The 23,728-nt window shown below is 37.0% G+C and overlaps 2 protein-coding genes across 2 annotated transcripts; one reads left to right on the top strand and one right to left on the bottom strand.

The window, feature by feature from the left end:
• Positions 1–470: 470 nt before the first annotated feature.
• Positions 471–2,190, bottom strand: LOC111784745. Its single transcript, XM_023665356.1, has 2 exons — positions 1,376–2,190; positions 471–1,303 (listed from the first exon to the last, which is right to left on the bottom strand). The coding sequence occupies exons 1-2, from the start codon at positions 1,797–1,799 to the stop codon at positions 807–809; spliced, it is 921 nt and encodes a 306-aa protein (XP_023521124.1). The 5' UTR covers positions 1,800–2,190; the 3' UTR covers positions 471–806.
• An 874-nt stretch (positions 2,191–3,064) lies between these two features.
• Positions 3,065–23,701, top strand: LOC111784741 (tetratricopeptide repeat protein SKI3). Its single transcript, XM_023665352.1, has 22 exons — positions 3,065–3,302; positions 3,779–3,898; positions 3,984–4,190; positions 4,274–4,396; positions 9,003–9,086; positions 9,165–9,215; positions 9,326–9,418; positions 10,007–10,129; positions 10,207–10,287; positions 11,244–11,485; positions 11,560–11,731; positions 17,708–17,823; positions 17,943–18,000; positions 18,300–18,365; positions 18,455–18,667; positions 18,838–18,889; positions 19,031–19,404; positions 19,501–19,595; positions 21,295–21,537; positions 22,151–22,794; positions 23,056–23,121; positions 23,517–23,701. Exons 1-22 carry the CDS (start codon positions 3,216–3,218, stop codon positions 23,699–23,701), a joined length of 3,495 nt encoding a protein of 1,164 aa, XP_023521120.1. The 5' UTR covers positions 3,065–3,215.
• Positions 23,702–23,728: the final 27 nt, after the last annotated feature.

The following is a 23,728-nucleotide window of genomic DNA, read 5'->3' as shown; positions in this document are numbered from 1 at the left end:
GAGTTGTGGAGAGAATTTAGATTTGCTTCAAGCATTACACTCATCTTTAAAATATCTAAATATTATCTCTTAAATTTAACTCATAAGTTTGATGGCCTAAGAACTGGTGTGGGGTTGTGTACCTGTGCAAGAAGAGGGTTGGGGTCGACTATTTATAATCGAGCCACACAGGTTGCTGGATTTTTTTCCCCTTTGGAGCGTTAAATTAGATGGAAAATGGAAATAAAGGAATAGGTTAGGTTTTGATCCATTGGCGTCCATATTGAATAACTTTATATGCATATATTTTGATCCCAAGTTGCATTTACGTGGGAATTAAAGGGGGAAAGAAAAGGTTGGGCCAACAGAATATATAATATTATTCCTTGGGATATGGAAGTTAGGCATAGGCTGCTGCTTAATTTATTAATTTCAGCCATATCAATGGTAAAGGGAGAAGAAAGTGTACCTTGATATTGAAGCTCAAGAGATTCAATGATTAAAATAATTTACACATTAATTACAAAACACACACTACTTCCAATACTCATACGTATGGAACGTGGAAACAAACTTAAAATAACACAACACTTGTCTGCTAGCTGCTCTGCATCCATTTTTTAATTAAAAAAAAAAAACACATGGCAAATACACGATTAGCCCAAATAATATGTAGATATTTTTCAAATAATATATATGCAGGAAGGGGATGCAGAAAATCAACAATAATAATGATAATAATAATAATAATCATAGGGAAGGAAGAAAGAAAGAGGAAGAGTAGAAAGGAGGTATATGTTTGTGTGTGGTTTTGGAGGCAGAGATAATTAACGATGATGAAGAGGTGTGGGGGCGGCCTTGCCATTGATGTTCTGGACTAAGGCTTCGCCAACCCCTTCTCCGAGGCCCTCGATGATGCCTCCCAAGAACTCAACCACCACCTGAGAAGCGAGTCTTGCGGCAGTCCCAAGCACGCTTGCCTTCTCGGTTTCCTTGTACCCCTTCTCCCGGAGGCCGTTTTTCACGCTCTTTGCGCACACTGCATGCACCTGATAATCACACACCGTGCAACGGTACACCCTCCCCGACCTCCTCCTCTTGCACTCCCCGCACCCCACCAAGCTGCTCGCCTGCTCCACTACTGATGATGTTGTTGCTCCCACCATCCTCAGCGGGTGCGGGTGCACCGATGGCATCTTCATTTCCAAGGACAGCATCGCGCAGCAAGGGTGCATCTGGAAGCTGCACACCCCGCATCGGAACGCAAATCCTTTTATGGGCTTCGCGCAAATGTCGCACTTGGACTGCATGATGCCCCCTTTCACTGCATCATAAAAGAAACTTAATTAATGAATGCCCAACCCTGCATGTATAGTATAGTATATAGCACACACACCTGGCTTGGAGTAAAAGAGAAGCTGGTGGTGGGAATGGAAGGGGTGGGCCTTGAGGGCCGGAGGGGAGAAGGCGCAGAAGTCGTGGAGCTGGAAATCACATTGTTGGCAACTGAATCCGTTGCCGGCGCCGTACTCCTTGCACCCGCCGCACGTAAACAGGTTCAGATTACACATCCGGGACAGGCGGTGTCGAGGGTGACTGAAATGGACCATCTGTTCCCCATTCATCAGCTGAGGGGACACTGGGAATTTCACCGCCCCCGGGGGGCTCTCTTTCTCAATATAATGATTATTATGCTCTTCTCCGGATTCAGCTGGTTGGTTCGGAATGATTGCCTGCTGCATCGAGGTTTGGTTCTTGTGCAGGAAAAAAGTTCTAGTCTTCCTCAAATTGGGTTTGCCGCTCATCATTCCCTTATTCATCACTATCTCTCTGTCTCTTTGTCTCTCGATTTGGAATGGCGTGGCCTTCAGTTAATAGATTAGTGGGTATAAAACTCGAAGCAGAGTTGGAGAGTATTTATAGTAAAGGGAGGGAGAGTATGTGAAGAGAGGAGAAGATGTTACCCCACACACACACACACACATATGCATGCCACCAAGGAAGGCACCCTTGACTAATTTGCATACGGAAAAGACTAAATAAGATATAAGAAATGAAAAGAAAGGAATAAGGAACCCAAGTGCTTTTTAGTTTTTAGGAAAGACAGAGGAAATGGCATAACAATGCATATGCATGGCAGTAGAACGAATAATAATAGACGCTAAGCAAATTGCAAGCTGGATGCATGCAGAGGCGGAGGCAGAGGAGTTATTTTGATTGAAGGAGCAGAGTGGTGGGGCTCTAAATCTTGGGGATTGGGATTGGGCGGACACAAAAGTCAAGGTTTGGTGTTTTAAGCTTTTTGAGTAAAATTGCGAGGAAAGTGGTGGGAGATGCCTGTGGGAGTTTGCTTCCACGTTCCAACTTCCACCCACCTCGGGCCATCCATCGGTATCACTCCAACTCAGTACAATACATTTACAATACAATCCAATACGTATCATTCATATTGTGTTTCCTCTGTCTCCTAATATTCGATTCCCATTTTCGTTTTTTTTAAACATCAGTTTTCCTTTCCACATCGCCTTTCTTTTTCTTTCTTCAAATCATTTCTCCGGATTCACGGAAGATAGAGATGTCCACTAACCTACTAATTCCATACTAATATATGTATTTTTTTCTTTTTCTTTTCTTTTCAAAAAATGATGATGATATAATAAAACAATTTTGTGCTAAACAATTTTGTGTCTTATGCACAAGTATCTTCTAAAAAATAATTTCTAAATGCAAAGGGGATGGAATTGGGGTCCTAATAATTCAAAATGAGGGAGAGATTATTGTTGTGCTTCCCATTATTTTTATTTTGATTGAAACAGAAAAAGAATGGCATCTTAGTGATTCCCTCTGTTGGTAAGTGGTGTTTTGCTTTTTTAGCTTTTGGACTTTTGCACTCTAAACTCACTTTTCAGAGCTTATCTAAATATTCATTTGATGACCAAGAATCTTGGATTCTTAATCTGCGCCGGTGCCCCCATAACTTAATGTTTCTATTATCTTCTTAATTAAAATAAAATTAAAAAGCTTATGGACCTTCCCCCTGGATATGGATTCCACAGTTCTAATGGGCCTGCACCGCTAGCCCACCGCACACAACCTCTTCTCATCTTCTTTCTTTCTTCCTCTCTAGTATTTCTTCTGCACTCCAAGGACCCGCCTCAAATAAAATATTCTTCTAAAAACCTCCAAACACTTGAACTCCTACATCGTCAGATCATTCGGCTGATCGGAAGTCCCAGATGGTGAAGGAGACGGAATGCTGTGACGTGCCTCGACTCAGCCCCGCCGCTACAGAACCCGAAATCGAGAAAGCTTATCACATCGAGGTGGGTTCCCTATACATAATTTCCACCCAGCTTCTGTGATATTCGGCTTCATTTTCTCCCCGTTCCTCACTCTTATTGGCTTCATTAATCTTTCAAGTCCTCCACAAGTTAAGTTAGCTCTTCATTCTTTTCAGTTTTAGTTTCAGCTCACTGGTTTTGTAGTTAGGTGGTTAGTAAAGTTTGTTGCCTATTTTAAGGGGCTTTAGTTTGTAAATGAGAGATTACAATTATTGAATTTGTTTGTTTCAAGCATAGTTTTCGACATCAATGGTCTCTGTTACTTTTGTTTTTTTTTTTTTTTTTTTAACTATCAGATTGGTTTTTATTCTTTTGGATTGGAGTTCATTTCTGTATTTAGTGTTAAGATTCCTTTTCAGATGGTTGAATGCAAACACACTTTTTTCTCTCTTTTGGTCTTCCCCAGTTTATACCTTGTTTTATTCTCTTAATGCTCTCCCTTTTCGTTCTTGTACCAGGAAGAGGTTGCAGTAGAAAAAGATCATGTAAGAGAATCGGGGACCCCTTGTATTACATCAAGACAATTGCAAGATACAGTTAACGCTCATCCAGATGACCCCTCCTCCCATTTCAAACTCGTAATTTTCGCACATATTGGTTTCAATCTCCCCATTCGTTCATAAAGAACTTAGTGTATAACCTGTATGCATACGCGAAATGCAGGGGATTTTCCTGTGGGACACTGGCAGAAGCCACGATAAGGCGGTTGCTGCGGATCATTTTCTGAAATCAGCGAAACTAGACCCTCAGAATGCTGCTGCTTTCAAATATCTAGGGGATTATTATGCCTCATTTTCTGTTGACATCGAAAGGGCTCTCAAGTGCTACCAGAGAGCTGTCAGTCTTGATGTTCATGATTTTCACTCTGGAGTGCGTCTTTCCTTCTAGTTTACTTGATCTATTGCTTTGTGTGTGCCAGTTTTAATTTTATACTCACTGTTAATTATAATTAGGAAGCATTGTGTGATCTGTTGCATCGTGAAGGAAAGGAGAGTTTAGAGGTTGCTATATGCAAAGAGGCTTCCTCTAAGTCAACTCGAGCCTTTTGGGCTTTCCGGAGGTTGGGCTATTTGCAGGTTTTGATCTTTTGACTGTTGTCTCTCTATTTTCATTCTATTTAGTCTGTCACCTCAGTATTGTTGATCATCATTCATCACCACCCTTTTGAAATTCTCAAAATGATTTTCAATTCTTTAATGAGAAAGATTTGTAAGCAATATAACCAATCATAAATTACTGATCCACCTCATGCCATCAATGGTGAATTATTCTTTATCTTGTAAATCCTTGATTAGTTTCCAATAATGCACACCCATTGTTTGTGCAATTTTGTTTTATCTATGAATCAAGTGATGTTTTTAATATGCATCTTACAATCAAGGTGGAGCACAAAGTTTTTGTGCTACATTGAGATAGAGGATGAAATAAGAAGAAGTTTTGTATTGAGGAAAGAGGAGGGGAGAAATCATTCAACATCACCATTGACTTGTTCTAGCTTTTATGGCTTCTTGATACCCTCATAGACCTTACCTTAGCTCCTAGCACACACAAGTTCTATAGAAGCAGACGATAAGGTAAAATGAATGTATGGGTCCAAAAGATAAGCAACAAGAGAGGGATAGTTTCTAAAATCATGAAACTTGAAGGGAATGAAAGGAAGCAAAATATTGTGATTCCATATGCAGAGAATAAAGAGGGCTGTAAATTTGCAGTGAGGATGATTAAAGAGCATTATTGTTTTGAAGCTCTAGAAGTTAAAGACAGTCCAACAAATTCAATTAAGCAGATGATAAAGCACCCTTTTACAGAAGTGGAAACTAGCTAAGGATCTACTCGAAATGTGGAGGAGAAGGAACAACATTATTTGTAGAATAATCTAGAAGAGTCGACGGAGACAAATAAACTAGCCTCAAACAATGACAAAGTGGATGGATTTATTGAGTTGAAATGGGATTATACCATTATTCTAATGCATGCAAATTTTCATGATGACTGGTTTAGGTTGAGGTAGACGTTGGTGAAACCCACCGACAAATCTTGTACTTTGAACCCTTTCCACTTAGACAAGGCACTTTTCACATGCCACAGTGTAGAAAAAGCTAGATTATTGTGCCCAAATAAAAGATGGACGATGGTAGGTTCCTTTATCGTGAAGTTTGAATGATGGGATATTGAGAAAAACGAGAAAATGCCTTTGTATGGAGGATGGATTTCAGTATGAAATCTTCCTTATCCATGTGGCGTGGGGAGACCTTCCGTTTAATGGGAGATGCATGCGGTGGGTTTATTCAATGCTTCCTAAAAACTTTTTAACTACTGGGACTATATGGAGTCAATTGAGATTGCGAGGAATTATCGTGGACTTGTTTGGATGGAAATTTCTCTAATTGCCCATGAAGGAAATTTGATCCTAGTTCAGATTTTGATTTTCAATGACATAAGAAAGCTGATGGGGAGAATGGCCGGCGTTCATGGTAGCTTCACTGTTCAATACTATGAAAATTCCATGATGAAGATTGTTCGAATCCCGTGGATGTCTGTTGGTAGTCGATGGCTTGACTCCCCGGGCGGCTTAATGTGAAGGAAAAAGGAAAAGTAGCCATTTGGTCTGAAACAAGGAAGATCCTTGTCCTATGTGTTAGCACTCTTGATGGTTAGATCATGTCAACATATCAAAGTACGATTACGAATTCAAAGTTTGTGGGCCAAAGGAACGAAAAATGTGGTTCATCCGAAGCCCAACCCAATTGGGTTTCACCCAAAGAACAAGAAAGCTCTATAGGCTGCACCAAATCCTCTAGAAAACTAAGAAAAGGCCTATAAGAACTATGGAAGGCCCAATCCAATCCACTTTTCCAATTAGGGAAGTCAGTTTATTCAATAAAGAAAACTTTTCATCTTCGACACATCTTTTTCACATGTGAAAATCAGTAAACATCTCTTTGTAGAGTTGTCAAAAGTAAAGGGGAAGAACTCAGGAGCATATGATGCGGATATGGACCTAACTTCTGGTTGTGCTCTAATTACATTTTGGGAAAAAGAAAAAGCTCTGGGGATGATTTATAATGGTCTCATCTCAATCTAAGGTTGAATGACCTTGTTTCTATTCTTGATAGCCTTGACATGGAAATCTTTGTGCGACCAAAAGAGAAGAAACTACAAACTCAGGAAAAGACGTCAGATACAACAAATGTCAAAGAAAATAGGGAGCTTTGGAGCCTTAAAACAACAGTCAATTGTGGTTAGAAGAAAGGTAAAGAAGTAACAAAGGAAAGGCTAGATGCCACTTATCACAGGCGTCTTGTTAAGAGTTTTGTGAGGTATTGTGATCCAGATGTTGTTCTTCTCCATGAAACTAAATTTTCTTTTGTTGACAAGAAGCTCATCAAATCGATTTTGATTTCTTGAGCTATTGGTTGTGCCTATTAGCAATCTGTAGGAGCGTTGGTGTAATTTTATTTTGTGGAATGTAGCTTATGTTTAGCCTGTGACTCTCTGGTGGGTAATTATACCATTTCCGTTAATTTCACGCTTACTGGTGGCTTTTCTTATTGGATAACAAGAGTATATGAGCCTAGTATGAGTAAAAGGGTTCTTGGGAAGAACTATGAAATCACAGTGGCTATTGCACTAGATGTTGGTGCATGGAGGGAGACTTCAACATAACGGGAGAACCTTCTAAGGCATGCTCTGGAGGTAGAATGGCTCGTCATATGAGAAAGTTCAACAAGATAACCTCCGACCTCAGTCTCATTGATCTTCCCCCCCTTCTAATGGCAATTTCATTTGGTCAAGTGGAAGGGGTGCGGTGATGTGTTCTTAATTGAGTCTTTTTGTTAACAATGCGTGGAATATGAAATTTCAGTTGTCGAGAGTTATGAGGCTTTCCAAAATAATGTCAAACCATTTTTGCATACGATTGGAGACAAGAAGTTTTAATTGGGGCTGGATGACCTTTAGATTCGAATTTTTTTGGCTGCAACATCATCAGTTTTTACCAAATTTTGATATTTGGTGGAAAGAACTGGTTTGTGAGGGATAGCCAGGTTTTGTTATGATAAGGAAGTTGAAGATGCTAAAGAAAAAGATCAAATAGAGGAATTAGGAGACTTTTGGCATTACTCAGCCGTAGGGGAATGAAATTATCAATGTCGTAAATTTTCCTGGTCCAAAAGGAGTAGATTATTGGGCTTAGAAGGAGAACGGAATTCAATAAGAGATCTTAAGCGGAGGCTTTCTGAAACTTTATTAAGAGAGGAAAGAAGATTGAGGCAGAAGTGTCAAGCCAAGCAGCTTTATGAAGAAGATGAAAACTCCTCTTTTTTCATTTTTCGGTTAATGCAAGAAGGAAAAAGTATTTGATTATGAAATTTCAAGACAGAGATGGCAAGAATTTGATGGAGGAGGAGGATATTGTCGAGGTGTCTGTTAATTGTTTCAAGAAACTTTACATGAAGAATACTGGCCCTTCTTACAGCATTTCTGGATTAAATTGGAAGACTTGACCTCCTGAGGAAAAAGAGGAGCTGGAGCATCTTTTCGTGGAACCAGAGATTAAAAATGACATTGCCTTGATAGGAAAAAACAAGGCCCTAGGCCTGACGGATATGCAGGTGAATTTTTGGAGAAAAAAAAATACAAAATAGACGATCTTCTTAAAATCTTACGTGACTTCTTTGAAAGGGGCAACATTAGTAATTGTGTGAATGAAACCTACTTTTGCCTCATTTCAAAACGATTTAGAGCGGCTAATCGGCAGATTATAGGCCCATTAGCCTAATTACCAAGTAAAGTGGCTGTGATTATGATCTTGTGCATATTTAGGCATTTGAATAGCCTTCAAAGGGCAATTGAATATCCCTTGAGAGGAATCAGAGGGTCTTCAAGGAGTAATTGAATAGCCTTGAGGAGGCTCGGGACTATCAAATTCTTTGCCTCCATCTGGTGCTCTCTTCCTATATCTTTTTGTAATATGATCTTGTACATATTTAGGCTTACGGGGAGTCTGTTTTTAACCCTTTGGCCTTTGTATAGCTCATCTCCCTTTTTATATGCCTTTAAACTCAATGGATTCATTCATTTTCTTATTAAAAAAATTCAACAATGCATCATTAATTGACTTCTTGTTTTATGTTGATTCACCACATATTAAATGTTGATCGATCTTGAAAAAGCTTATTAATTGATCTTAAGTTCTTATATTTTATAATCATTGATGTTTGAGACAACTTACATGCACCTTGAGTTATACAATGGACTAGGGCTTGATCTTCAATCATTTCTGTGGGTTATTCATTATTTAGGTAGGTGCAGTTTGATATAATAGTTTGGATCCAGTAACTAAAAAATTTGAGTTTTCACAGCTTGTCTCCTTAACAACTGGGCTAATTTATGATTGAAACTTATTATACTTGTTAAACACGAATTAGAAATGATTGTACCCTTTTATATTATGTTATTGCATCAACTTACTTTATCGTCAGTCATAGATTGACCTTAAATAAACTCATGATATTTTTTTAAATAACACCTTACATTCAAACTGTCAGAAGTCCATAAACGATTATTGAAGTCTGCTATTATGAATATTATTTAAAGATTTATGTTTGTAAAACAGAACAAACAACTTGACTTTGCCTTCCATTTTCTCCTATCTCTATTGTTCTGCTGGCCAATTGGCAGGTTTTTCAAAAGAAGTGGACTGAAGCCGTCTTAAGTCTTCAGCATGCCATTCGAGGATATCCTTCTTGTGCTAATTTGTGGGAAGTAAGCTTAATTTTTTTGACATCAACTTTCATTGTACTTATCTAGCCAAGTTAATGCTGCTTAGCCTATTTGTTTTAGGCCCTGGGTCTTGCATATCAGCGACTTGGCCGGTTTACTGCTGCAATTAAGGTATGTTTTGCATATAGAACTTCTAATTTTCATGAACCAAGTTAATTTTCTCTTCCTTTCGGGAGTGAGATAGATATCACTAAAGCTGGCATTATTTGTCCTTCTAACAGTCATATGCACGGGCCATTGAAATTGAAGGAGATAGAATTCTTGCTTGGGTTGAGAGTGGAAATATCTTCTTGATGCTTGGTTTGTTCAAAAAAGTAAGACTTGTCTGCTATACTTGTATTTACAGGTTGCAATCTTCCGATCATTGCTATGGTACCTTTTGTTCACCTATGAGTATGGTTGTTGCCTGGAGAATACGTTAACTAGCTCTCCCTGAAGAACCTGCCTTAATATTCAATTTTTTTTAATATTTTATTTTTTATGAAAATATTTAGAATTGGAGTATGATTGCTGAAGTTATACATCGCTGTACTTAAATGAATAAGATATTTTTGTTGCCTTTCAAAACCTAACATATGACTTAAAGTGATTGGGAAATTATATGGTGAGTTGGCTCTGCATGGATTTAGTATACATTGTTGGGTTATTTGAGCATTTTCTTAAATGAATAAGATATATTTCTTTTTGCCTTTCAAAACCTAACATTTGATTTCGGGTGATTTGGGAATTATATGGTGAGTTGGCTCGACGTTGATTTAGTATATTTGGATTTCCTTGGAATTGAGCTTTTTTATTTAATCAGAGATTTATATGCTTTTGAAGTTCTTGTACGTTTCCCAAGTTACTCATTTTATTTGGTCATGATGCTTAACAAATTTGAAAAGGGAGTTGAACACTTTCAGCGAGCTCTAGAGATATCACCTAAAAGTATTACTGCACAATTTGGGCTCTCTTCAGGGCTGCTTGGTTTGGCAAAGGAATGCATTAATAGGGGGGCGTTTAAATGGGCATCCTTTCTGTTAGAGGTTTGTTATCTTGTATCTAAGGGATATTCCCCTTTAACTCGTTTTCTGTTGTTACTATATTTATTTTTTGATTTTAGGAAGCATCTAAAGTTGCAAGAGGAAGTACATATTTAGCTGGGAACTTGTCGTGTATCTGGAAGTTGCTTGGAGATATTCAGGTATGCACGGCTATCTTAAGGTGTTTAGTCAGTTGGTTTTGTTTCCGTCTGAAGTTATGTTTTTGAAAGCTTACCTTTTGAAGGGCTATAGTTCCCATTTCCCATCAATGCTTTTGAAGGCTCAAGGTAACCTTGGGAGCTTTTATTCTCGAAGAGGGGCCAACTTTTGAGGCAGTCCGAGTTGTAAACCTCAATTCACATTAAAAAAACATCAATAATTAAATCCTAAAAATAAAACATTAATAATAAAATCATAAAAATGTATAATTAGGTCTTACCGAACATGGTAGTTTTATAAAAGTAAAAAAAGAAAGAAATAAAATTTATTAATTGTCACTTAAATAAAAATTTTAAAACGTCATTAAATTTTTTATTTTCAATGTTTCTTTTTGGCATTTGATGGTAAAAGAAGCAACGGACTGGATTACTACAACTCATTCTGTTTTTTACTTTTAGTATTGTTCGACATTTTTTTTTAATGTTTTTATAGATAAACAAACCATTGTTATTATTCGTTTAACATTAATTGAGTCGTACTTGGTTCCTTCTAATAGAGTTGTATATCCTTTTTTTCTTTAAATTTCTTAAAAAACCTCGAATGTCTGATCTTTTTTTTTTCATGAATAATAACATGAAAGAATTATATACATTTTTCTAGTGTGCGCATCAAAAAAATTGTGTTTTTTTTTCACCTTGGGCTTAAGCTCTTGTGAGCTATTGCTTTAGTGCTCTCACGCTTAAGCCATTGGCTGTGACTTCATCTGTAGGTGTAAGATTCTTATGATCTATAAATTTTGAAGCTCAGATTTGAGCCTTCTCTAAGCCAAGCTTCAATGTGTAAATAATAGAAACCTTCTCAAACATTGTTCCAATGCTAATATTTGCATAAAATGATCCATTATATTTGTATACTAACATGACAAAGCATATGATGTGAATTATATTGTCTTGTTTAGCATACGTATGCAAAATGCTATCCATGGATGGAAGAGGACTGGGGGCTATGTGCAGAATCTTTTAGAACTTCTATCCTTTCCTGGAAACAGACTCGCAGTTTGGCTTTATTGTCTGCCAAATGTTCCTATCAGCAAGCTCTACACTTGGCTCCGTGGGAAGCTAACATTTACACAGATATTGCTATTACTTTAGATATTATTTCAACTTTGAATGGTGATTCTGGATCTGAATTCAATTCCTGGTATTACATCTATTTACTCTCTACTATTTTGATGCCACAATATTTGTTGGATGTTCACTTTCTTAGATTCTCAGGCAGATATCTGAAAAGATGACATTAGGGGCCTTGATGCTCGAGGGTGACAATCATGAATTTTGGGTGGCAATGGGATGCATCTCTAACCATGATGCGTTGAAGCAACATGCTTTTATAAGAGCATTACAGTTGGATGGATCGCTGGCTGGAGCCTGGGCTTATCTTGGGAAGGTATTTCACTAAAGCTGCGTCTAGAATGTGTCATTTTGATCTTAGGATTCTTTATTTTATTTTATTGTTTTTAAATGAAATTGAAGATGTCGATTGTGAGGCATTAAATGGAGTGGAGTTTTTGGAGAGAAACGAATTGCAAAACAAAAATGAGCTGGGACCACAAATCCTTTAATGGAGAGAAAAAAATCTTGCTGCGAATGACATAATTCATGAAATGTTGGTTCTATTTGGTCAAAGTCATATTCACTTCATTGCAAATTCAACACTCATATCTCTCTCTATATATATTGGGGAACATGTCACCACCAAAATAGCTTTGGATATTGCAACATAGCTTGTGGACAAACTTGGATTGTACTCTAGTTTTATGGGATTGTTAGACCACTGGGCGGGGTAGCTATTCCAATCTTATTCCCAATCTCAAATGATGTTTAGACTCCTTTACCTCTCAAAACATTTTTAAGATAAACTATATTACATTTTTTCTAATGAAAACCTTTTCCAGTTTAATTTTGAAGTACCAGTACCTTTTTCATTTATCAATGAATTGTAGTTATTTTTAGAAGAAAAGAGACGTGTATATTCATCAATGAGGAGATTGAGATATTTCAAAGAGCCTAGGGGATTACAAAATGGATTTCCAATTGGCATAAATCTAAGAAAAATTGTAGTCATGGAAACTCTTATAATGCGAGCTCCATTTTTTAACAAGACATTTAACTTTTCATTGAATATATGAAAAAAGACTAATGCTCAAAGATACAACTCTGTAAGGGAGTGAAAAAGAAACAAAATGGAACAAAAATAATATTTCATTAACCCGTTGAAAAATGCTCGTGTCCCTTTCAACTCAAAGCTTCCAAAGAATGGTCACCACCACATTGAACCAGAGCATTCTGGCCTGACCATCGAAGAAGGTTTCAGAAATTAGTTGAAAAAGGCCATTAGAGCTGCTTTTAGGAAAAACCAAGTGAGTTCGAAAATTTTGAGAAGTTTATTCCAACACACCATAGTACAAAACAGGTGGTAGGCTTCCCTGGCTGTTCAAAAGAGTGTCTTCCTTAAAAAAGACCTTCTGCACCAACGGGGAAGGTTCATACTTATCTAGTTGATGTTGAGTGAGATTCTTAGTTATTTCTTATATCTTTTTAAAAATCTGGTCTATGTGAGTAAGTGTATTGACAGAGATACAAACTTTCTTGAGGGCAGGACTTGATGAGAAGTAATTGTCCCATCTGGTTAAGTGGGAGGTGGTAGATAAGTCGGTGGAGTTGGGAGGCAAGGCCTAGGGATTGGTGGGTGAAGGGCGAAATGGTTGTGGTGGTTCTTCATGGGGTTAGATGCTTTGTATCACAAAGTGGTTGCGAGTCAGTATGGTCCACACCCATTTGAGTGGGTCATAGATGGTGGTACCAAAAGGCCTAACAAAAACCGTTGGAAAGCAATCAACTTTGTCTTTCATTCTTGTTCCTCGTTTATTAAATGTTCTGTTGGGGAAGGCACGAACGTTTCCTAGCATCATTTAGGTAAGAAGTTCCATATTTGGCTTCTATTTTACCAATCTCTGTTACCTTCTCCTTGTTACTGTTGGGCTTCAAGTGCAATCTTTTCGATAGAAAGGCATTAGACGTCGATCTGCTTTCTATCCTTCATAATTGCCAGGTTTTTCGAGGGAGAAGCAATTCTAGGCTTTGGACTCCCACTTCTTGTATGAGTTTCTATTTGTAGTTCCTTGTTTCAGGTGTTGTCTGCCCTTCCCTACCCCAAACCTTCTATGCGTTTTCCACTACTTGGAAGGTTAAAATCTCTAGGAAGGTAATTTTTTTGTGTTGCATGTGTTACATGTGATGGGAGAGTTGATACTATGGACTGTTCAGAGACACTCTTCGCTTGCTTTGTTTCCTCAGTATTGCATTACTTTTTAGACGACAGTATGGGGATTTGTATCATTTGTTGTGGGTATGACAGCTTGTTTGTTCTTTTTGGAATTGTTGGTTTGAGACGTTTGGTTTGTGCTTGACTTGGATTCAAGATGGGTTTGCTATTGTTTAGGAGTTGTTTCCAAGCTCGTCTTTTTGGGAGGAATTTTTTTTATGGCTTACTAGTTTTTATTTTTTTGTGGCTATTTTGTTGGAGCTTGGCTCGAGAGAAACAGTAGAATTTTTAGAAATATAGAAAGATTGGGTGATAAGATTTGGGAGGTGGTGAGATTTTTACGTCTCCCTGTGGGCTGCACTAACTAGGTTGGATTCTATGATCTTGGTTGGATGTTGTTGGATTGGAGTCACTTTTTGTAGTTTTTAGGTCTCCTTTTTGTGGAGTTTGTCTTCTTGTATGCCCCTGTATAATCTTATATTTTGCTCAATGAAAGCTTGGTTTCTTACTTTAAAAAAAATAGAAAAAAAACAAAGGATCTACTGTTGTCTTCTGAGTTAGCACTCAGCTTTTGAGTCAATGATTTAAGAAAATATGCGAGCACCCTTGTTTTCAAGAGTCTGTGGTTATCGAAGTCTGTGGGAAGAAACTCAAATTCTAGAAGCAGATGGTACCAAATGTTTTCCATGTTAGTACGCAAAAATTCTTTCTATTTCAAAGTGTCTTTCGAAATGATACAAAACCTAGCTTATAAACTAAGAGAGAGGGGACGGTAAATAAAAGAAAGATAAGGAAATTAAGGTACGGAAGGAAATTACAATCTGTGCGATAAATATTTAAATTACTGGATCTGATAAATAACAATTGGTTTTGCTGATGGGTCTAAAGGAGAGAGTGATTCAACACTCAGCTTCAACAATCCCCCTCATGTAGGGAAATATATGTTGATTAAACCCACCTTGGGCTTCAAATCTTCAAACCGGGGTCAAGGAAGAGCTTTGCTGAGAATGTCTGCTGCTAAGTTTTGGAGGAGCATATATGAGGGCTACAACCTTCCTTTCTATCTTTTCTTTGATAAAATTGACGATCAATCTCATCATGCTTTTTTGATGTTATGATGAACTTTTGGTATGCTTATAGCTGCTTGATTATCACAATTGGTTGTTGATTTCTCATATCGATGATTGAAAACCTCTTACATCCCTTTTTCCTTCGGTAGATTTTTTGGTGGTCTAATTCTATTTTTGAGTAGGGACTGCATTTATCATAAATGGTGGGGTTAAGCGGGGAGGAATTGCGGAAGTAGCAGATAGCGGCTCTTTAGGAGGGATATGAGGAGGAGCCAAATTTTAGGGCCTTGGTTTGGCTGTGGGTGAAGAGGTTCCTCCATGAAGACTGGCAAAGAGGGGGAATCTGCTTGGTAGGGTGGGTTGGGGAGGGGATGGACTGGAGTCCGACATCGGGCTTGATAAAAAGTCCTCTATGTCAGAGCCCATTCCCTTGTGTGTTTTTGTAGTTTGATTAGAGGTGTGTCCCTTGCAGCCAAAAGTCAATAACGCGGTACCTTTTGTCTTAGGTTTGTAATTTTAAAACGACTCTTTGGGTGAGAAAGAAGTGAGGGATATGAGAAACACCCTTGGATGGTTAGTACGATCTAGGCGTACTTTGTTATCTTTCTCCTTTGATTAGTGGCGTTTACATCCTTGAAAAGTGACCATACTGAGAAATATCTGGCGTCATCCTTCGATTAATTTCTTAGAATTTCTCATTCTTAATTAGCTGGTCTTCCATTAGCTTATCTCAAGTCAAGGTCATCTAAGTTCCACAATAGAACATCGAGTTTCTGGCTTCAAGTTTTTTTGGAAGCCTGATGTCTGTGGGCGTAGTGCAAATGCTAATATATTCGACAAATTTGAGATTTTCAATTCAAGTTTCTGTTTTCTCAAATAATTGTTTAATTTTAGTTTTAATTTTTTAATCTTTCCTTGAAGCATCGGATTTTTACTTCTTAATTTCTTGGCCGTGAATTCGTACAATTTGGGTTCTTATTCTCAAGATTATGATTGGGACATTTACCATTGGAAAAAAAGAATCAATTTTGACTCTGAACTTATCAGGTTTGATTTTGTCAATTAGACCCTAAACTTTCAATTTTATCAAATTAATTTTATCAAATTTGATCGTATAGGTAAGTGCTTTAATTTTTACCCTCAGTTCAATTTTCACTACTTTGCCTACAATTTTAGTAGAAGACAATGTAAAAACCTTCATAAATTCATTAATTTAAGTTCGATTATACACTGATTAACCATTGACTAATTTCTCCAAAATTCATACCTTTCATCATTTTTTTAGCTCCAATAATATTTTCTCTAAAGCTTTATCAATTTCATGTCATACATGTTTGAGTGATTTTTGAAGCGAAAACTTTTTCATGTGTTAAAATAGTACATAGGATTAAGGTTGCAATACTTGTATATTGAGATTAATTTGATGAAATTGAAAGTTTAAAGTTAAAATTGATAGAATTTGATGAGTTTAATGGTCGAAGTTGTTTTTTTTTCCATCTTTCGATTTTGGTGCCATATTTATACGAAAACACACCTACATAATGAGAAACAGAGAGGAATATTAAAACAGACCAGACAAAAGCAACCTAAAAGCCGTGGGACAAGGGTACCTATGCCAAGGAGGAATCTCACAAAAGGCCTCAAGTTAAGTTTATCAAATAGAAAGGGGGTACTACAGGAGGAACGTTAAGAGCACTCCAATCTAAGAGGTTGTCTACAGTATGTAGTTGCAAAAATTTACTGAAGAATCAAATTTATTTGAGAATATTTTTGAGTTTAATTCTTTCTAAAGGATTCAAATGGCAGCACTGCGAGGACATGACCACAAAACTCTAGCTTTATCTTTAGACCATCAGCTTGAGAGCATTTCTAAATCTTTATATTTTATGAGCACACCACGTAAGATCTGAATGTTGGCACATGAAGTTCCAACACCTAAAATTAAAGTTGTAATAAAGGAAAAGGTGACTAGGAGATTTATCACTGTTTATGCGCATTAAGCATACTTGAGAGATAAAGATATTCGAGGGTTCCTCTGTCCATGATATTTAACCTGCCACGAGCGAGGCTCCAAGGAACCTGTATTGTTTTAAATTCATTAGTTGAAATCGAAGATGTTACTTGATTTTTTTTTTCAAATGCATGTTATTAACCATCGAGGCTTCATTTTTTTTTTTATCCAAATCTTACCATATAAATTATATTCTACATGCCTTTTACATTGGGTTTAAACACTACTAAGACAAAACTTTACTTTCCTACAATGAGTTTCTACTAAAATGTAAATTGAATTCTCACACGAGAAGTTTCTTTCAGAAAACAACTGGGTTCCTACAATGAATTATACTGTATCTTTCAATTTCCCTGACAGTCTTGTTTTGGAATGCCGTTCAAGGAAATTTTGTAAATTTTCTTTTCTCTGGATTAACTTGGACCAGGCTGGTTCTTAGCGACCCCTCTTCCTAGGGAGACTCCTTATCTCCCATTATATGTTTTGCTTTTTATTTTTTATTTTTTTATTTTTAGATTGAGTTGTTCTGTTTCCTGTCCAAAAAAGGATAGAAAGAAAGGGAAAAAAGAAAATGAACTTAAGAAATATTTCAAAATAAAATATTCGGTGATATGATCTACACCTATACTCCCAATGCACCTTTCTGGTCCTACTGAGAACTGTATCACCGCATTGAGAGAATATTTGGCACATGTCTCCTTTCTTTTATGAAAGTAGTTAGTTCATAGACGTGCTTAATGGTTGATCACATATCTATTCTGCTAGGGAAGTCAGCTGGGCAATTTTTTCCTATCTATTTGTAAGTTTGTGGCAAGTGGTAGTTCTGAAGAACCTTCTTCAGTTGGGGGATCGATCTTTGTGAATCAAATATTTTGTTGTAATACATTGAGAGAATTGGATGTGATTAGAAACCGTTTGGTTGGAGCATGCACATCATACTTGAGTTAATGATCATGAATATTTTGTTGTTCCTAAACTTGGATCTCTTCTACGTTTCTTGCTCATTTCTTTACACAGCTATACAGGAATAGGGGAGAGATGCAATTGGCAAGACAGGCATTTAATTATGCCAGAAGTATAGATCCATCTCTGGCAATACCTTGGGCTGGCATGTCGGCTGATTTGAATATTAGGTGATATATAAATGTTCCTTTTGAGGTGTTTATCATCATGAAGAAAATATGGATGTTGTACTGGATGCATTTTGTGAGTAGCATATCACCCTTTTACCTATGAAGTTTTTACTTTACAGGGAGTCCACATCAGATGAAGCATTTGAGAGCTGTTTGAGAGCTGCATCAATACTACCAGTAATTTTACTGTCTCTAATACCATCAATATAGTAGCGTTGAAACCGATCTGTTGAAAGGGTTTGCTTAAATTGATTCAGTTTTAAGAGAAATGAAATCAAGTACTCTGTTTTAGTATTAACTATTTAATTTTTAAATGCCTGGATAACTTTGGAAACATAAAAAAGGAAGAAAAAACTATTCTTTCTAACATTCTTTTGTAGACTTTTTATATATATATATTTTTTTCGATTGTTGTGCAGCTGTTGGCTCTTGGTGTTTTGTCTACAAAAAATGTTCTAAAAGCACTATCCTTGTAGGTGCCGGAATTTCAAATTGGACTTGCCAAGCTTTCTCTGCAGGCATGCCATCTTTCATCTCCACAGGTCTGATTATTGTCAAGTGATAGATGAAATTCTACTTGATAACCTTTTTTGCTTCAGAGTGCCTTAATGGATTTTTCTTTTATGTCAAGGTGTTCGGAGGCATACGTCAGGCTGTTCAACTTGCACCTTGTTACCCTGAATCCTATAATCTAAATGGACTAGCTTTTGAGGCACAATTGGATTATCAATCTGCTGTTGCTGCTTATCGTCTAGCACACCTCACGACTAGCCATTTTTCAGATAGAGTTCCAAGGTCTCATGTCAGAGATATATCCATCAACTTAGCCAGATCACTCTGCATGGTGAAGTTTACTAATTTTCTTTTTGGACCTGTACATCTGTGTGTACCATGAAACCTAGAACCGTACTATTTTTCTCTATCTATTACTACTCTTGGAGATGGAGAAATGTCCGACATTAATCCATAGATGGAACATTTTTCTTTCTCTGAACTGCTTTTTCTTTTGTGCAGGTAGGAAATTTCTTTGAAGCTTCGCAGGAATATGAAAATTTGAGTAAAGAAGGTTCTGATTTTGGCTTACTTCTGTTTTTTTAACAAAAAAATGAAACTTTTCATGGAAGCTAAATCTTTTCAGTTTTTCGTTATAAAAGTGAGAAATCTCTAACAAACTGTGTCAGAGATTTGAAGTTTTTGGTGGTTCCAGGCATACTCGACATTGAAGGTCTGCAGGTGTATGCATTCTCATTATGGAAACTAGGAAAGAATGACCAGGCCCTTAGCACCGTGAGAACCCTTGCTTCTTGCATCTCTACCATGGAAAAAACACGTACTGCTGCATCTGTTGGTTTCATATGCAGATTGTTGTATTCAATATCTGGATTGGATTCCGCAATCAACAGTATCATGAAGATGCCAACCCATTTTTTCCGGAGTTCAAAAGTGAGCTTTGTAGTGGCTGCTATTCATGCCATTGATGGGTGTGATCGGCTTGACTCCATTGTTCTAAGCTGCCGTTCCTGCCTCCAGTCTCATGAAGAGATAACTAAAATGCACATTTTGATTGCACTTTCTAAGCTGGTTGGCTTTAATTCTCGCTGTTGAAACATGTGTCTCTTACATTTTCTGATTTGTGTTAACACAGTGACTTAGATACCATTCTTTTTGGTTGGACAGATCAAACATCAAACGGATAACTGCCTGGGATTCCATAGTGGAGTGATGCATCTTCGAAAAGCTCTTCATGCATACCCCAACAGTAGTTTGATGAGGTAGATCTATTTTATAATGAAGATCAATGTTCACAATTGAACCTATCCTGTCTTTTTTTAAGGGTTCTTTTCCTTGCTTTATCTTGGTGTGAATTGATTTTTTTTATTTTTTTATTTTTATTATCTGTTATAGCATTTCTTTTCTTTTGTCCAATTGGGGATGTCTGTGGTAACTCTTTTGGATTGGAAATTTTCTCCATTTTTTTGTAGTTTCATACATCAATGGAATTATATATACTTCAAAGGTAAGTTTATAATATTAGTTCACCCTCCATAACTAATGATAAACTCCGGTTTGCTATGCTTCTCATCCAACCATTTCTCAAATTTCAAATGAGAATGACCTACGGACAGAGGTTTACCATTTGGTTCAAGGCCACATAAAATCCTTCCATCTTTCATTTGAACCAAAGCTTTTTGTCTGCCATGGATGGATTAATAGAAAATGTAGCTTCAAAATGATTTCTAAAGTCTGGTTGATTCCCTCCAATCATCTTTAGCGTTCAATTTAGAGATCAGCATAATTGATTTCCAGTATAACTCTACCTTTTCAGTTTCTTTCCTTACGCAATATGATCGAAATTATCTGTAGATTCACAAGTCATAGTTACCTTTCAGGGTATCTGGAGCTATAATCTCTATAATTGTATATTTAGACTCTGAGATCCCTCTTACAGCATCCACACACGACACTCTATTAATATCACATATCTGCAGTTGAACTTTTCCTGACCACTAGAAAACGAGAGACTATTCTCACATAGTTCTCCACGAAGTTTTTTAACATGGCCCAAAAAGTTAGCTTCCCTTTCTTAAGATTTCCAGCAGGAACTTGGATTATCTTTATTCCCCCCGAGTTTGGCCACACAGCACATTCTATAATCCATTTTGAAGATGATTGCCTTTTCTGTACACAAATGGTTCCATTTACCTCTCTATCTTGTTTTAAAAAATTGCAAATTCACATTTCAACCATGGAGTTTTCAAGGCAACAAAGATGATAAAAGAAGGGGGATACCAACTTGTTTTCCATCTTCTACCTAAAGACATTCTCCTTTGAACCAAATGCTGAAGTACTTATTTCTGCACAATAACTGCTTAATTTCATACGAAGAAAAATTAACAGAGAAACTGGCCTTGGAACTAGTAATTCAGACAGATGGTGCTTGATTGAAAAATTCAGTGAAATGAAACAGATTAAGCTTGAAAAATCGAGAATTGGCTAAAGTTGAAAAAACGAAGGGGAAAGAGGAGAGGATTAAGGTGAGAGTGTTTCCATGAACCCTAACCTTGTATCCACTTATAATGCTATAAGATTAACTTTCAACTTGATTGTTTACCGCCAAACATTATTTCACCATAGTTTTTGATTGGTATAAAAGCATTTCATTAGACATGTGTTTCAGCTTGTTAGATACTGCCGCTGGAAGGTCCAGCAAATAGACTTTTCTTCTTGGCTGGATTATTTGCTATTCAAATCCTACTTTGGAAATGTGTGGTAATGTGTTTTATTTGCATGATGTCTTCTTCTGTTATTAGTGACTTGTGTCTGCCCATTGTTGGCTTGTTTTAGCGGATTCTTGTTAGGTTCATATTTATTAAATGCCCCTCCGTCTTTGCTTGTTTTCGTGATTATCTTTAGGTTTATGTTTAGTTAATGCCCCTCTGGATTTGTCTCTAAACGACATGTTTCAAACAGGAACCTGCTTGGTTATCTTTTGCTATCCAACGAAGAAAGAGATGACAATCACACAGCTACTAGGTGCTGCAACATGTTGTATGGTTTTGACCAACAGAACAAAGGTCTGAAATCTGCATATGAAATTCACGGTGCTGGAGCTGTGGCCTGCTATACAATCGGCACGAGTCATCCGAGGTTTTCTTTCCCAACATGTTCATACCAGTGTCAGAATGGAATTGGGACCATTCGACAACTTCAAAAGTAAAGTTGCTTTACTTCTAATGGACTTGAACCTTTGTTTTTTCAAAAATTGATGATGATATTGTTCATACGCACCATGGTTCAATTAAGATAAATAGGTCAAAGCATCAATGTTTGTTTCTAAAAAATGATGATCAAGTCAAGGAATGCCATCATTTGATTAAAGTCGGATTCTTGTGGTTCCTTTCAATATTAGGTGGCTTTTTATTGTCAACATTGATATAATTGTTGCAAATATCTTTGCTGTTTTTTGTTTTCTGGGTGACTGGGCATGTGAGTCAAATAGTCTAACCGACATGAATATTTATAGTAATGATCACAAGAAAGAGAATGGAGCTCTTATTAAGTCTCTAATAGGCATGTGGATTGCCAACCTGAGTTAGCTCAAAGGTTAAGGCATCTCTGCTCCTCTACAGGGCTGTTGGTTGACACTCTATCCTTACTTGTGATGGAATATTCTAAAACAAATAAAAGGGGTATGGATCATTTGAGAATAATTTTAATATTAGCTTTTGATTACATGGATATTAATGCTCTCATATTTTTGTATTATTAGAACCTAGCGTTTATGCAAACTTGGAGAAATAAATATTTTATTTTACCTCGTTTACAGATGCTTACGTCAAGACCCATGGAATTATGATGCTCGATATCTTCTTATACTAAACATTCTGCAGAAGGCACGTGAAGAAAGATTTCCCTGTCATCTACGTGCAACTATTGAGCGGCTAATCTTGGTTGCCTTTTCCAATGAGCCATATTTTAATAAAGATACATCTCATCAATATAAAAAGTTTCAGCTGCTACTTTGTGCATCTGAGATCAGTTTACAAGGCAATGACCAAATTAAATGCATCAACTATGCCAAAGCTGCTTCCTCTATTTCACTTCCAGACAATTATCTTTTTTATGCACATTTGTTACTGTGCCGAGCCTATGCTGCAGAAAATGATTCTAACAACCTCCGTAATGAATTCATAAAATGTTTGGATTTAAAGACAGATAACTATCTTGGATGGGTATGTCTTAAATTCATTGCATCTCGATATGAGCTTCATGTTGAATCCAATAGCTTAGAACTTAGTTTCAAGAAAGGATCAGTAGAGAGCAAGGATCTGCAACACGTGGTAATGCCCGTGTCTGGTCTGGTGGATGGTTTGATAGCTTTTTGGAGCCAGGATTTTATGGCGGCTGAGAAGTATTTTGCTCAAGCTTGTTCCTCGGGACATGATGATGGCTGTCTCCTCCTCTGTCATGGTATCTTCTTGTCAAGAGGACTTTAAAATGCAAGCTATTTCTTTCGAAATGCTTTTCATATGTTCTATGCGGCGATTGTGTTGCTATGTTCTGCACTTCCAGTCTTTTAGATTTTTCTTTCTAAAATTATTTGTTTTCCTTCTACATGAATTGTCATCCAATCTTATGGATTCATTAACCCTTCAGTCTTTTTAATCTCATTTCTTCAGGTTTTCATTAGTGCTGTGCTTGTTTATATAATTGAATCCCTAATGAACTCAGGTGTAACCTGCATGGAACTTGCAAGGCAGCTTTGCAGTCCTCATTTCTTGAGGCTGGCTGTGAACAGCCTNTATTTTTTTTTTTTTTTTTTTTTTTTTTTTTTTTTTTTTTTTTTTTAAGTTTTTATTTAAGATGATTATTGTGGCCTTTTTCATTGAGGGGGTGAGGTAATCTTCTGTCACGCGTTTAGATTGACACTACTTTGTCTATTCACTTAGTTTCCTGTCTAGTTTTCTGTCCCCTACAAAGTTATTCAATTAGTCTTCCATAATAAGCGATTTAAATATATAAATATTTCTTCATAGAAGAAACTATATTGTATCGTCCAGTATGGATTATGGAATTACTGGGTTTGGGTAATTGATTATTCAAGGACAATACTTTCTAAAGGAGTATCTGTTATAGGGAAATATGCATAATAGACTTTGATAACTGTATGAAGTTCTCCATGTTTGTGACAGATATGAGGCCTGCGGAGCTCTTGTTTCAAATGCATCTGCTTGCAAAACAGTCGAAAGTTGGTCCTGATCAGTTGAGGGTTGAGTTATGTCAGTCTCCTCTGAGATGGGTTCTTCGCGCAATCCATGTAAACCCTTCTTGTATGAGATATTGGAAGGTGCTGCAAAGCTTGTGGAATGAGGGCTGAACATTCCATGCTGGACCGGACAAAATG

The sequence above is a fragment of the Cucurbita pepo genome, unplaced genomic scaffold (genome assembly GCF_002806865.2).
Source record: "Cucurbita pepo subsp. pepo cultivar mu-cu-16 unplaced genomic scaffold, ASM280686v2 Cp4.1_scaffold000270, whole genome shotgun sequence".
In the NCBI taxonomy this organism is placed as follows: Eukaryota; Viridiplantae; Streptophyta; class Magnoliopsida; order Cucurbitales; family Cucurbitaceae; genus Cucurbita; species Cucurbita pepo.
Note: the sequence above shows the minus strand (reverse complement) of the source record. Positions and strands in the feature narration are given on the sequence as shown.

Bases quoted from the DNA above. Each gene is read 5' to 3' on its own strand.
- LOC111784745 (XM_023665356.1), bottom strand. From the start codon at position 1,799: ATGAATAAGGGAATGATGAGCGGCAAACCCAATTTGAGGAAGACTAGA. The intron at 1,304-1,375 runs GTGTGTGTGCTA...TTTATGATGCAG, and splicing joins TCTCTTTTACTCCAAGCCAG to TGAAAGGGGGCATCATGCAG.
- LOC111784741 (XM_023665352.1), top strand. From the start codon at position 3,216: ATGGTGAAGGAGACGGAATGCTGTGACGTGCCTCGACTCAGCCCCGCC. The intron at 3,303-3,778 runs GTGGGTTCCCTA...TTCTTGTACCAG, and splicing joins AGAAAGCTTATCACATCGAG to GAAGAGGTTGCAGTAGAAAA. The intron at 18,001-18,299 runs GTAATTTTACTG...CTATCCTTGTAG, and splicing joins GAGCTGCATCAATACTACCA to GTGCCGGAATTTCAAATTGG.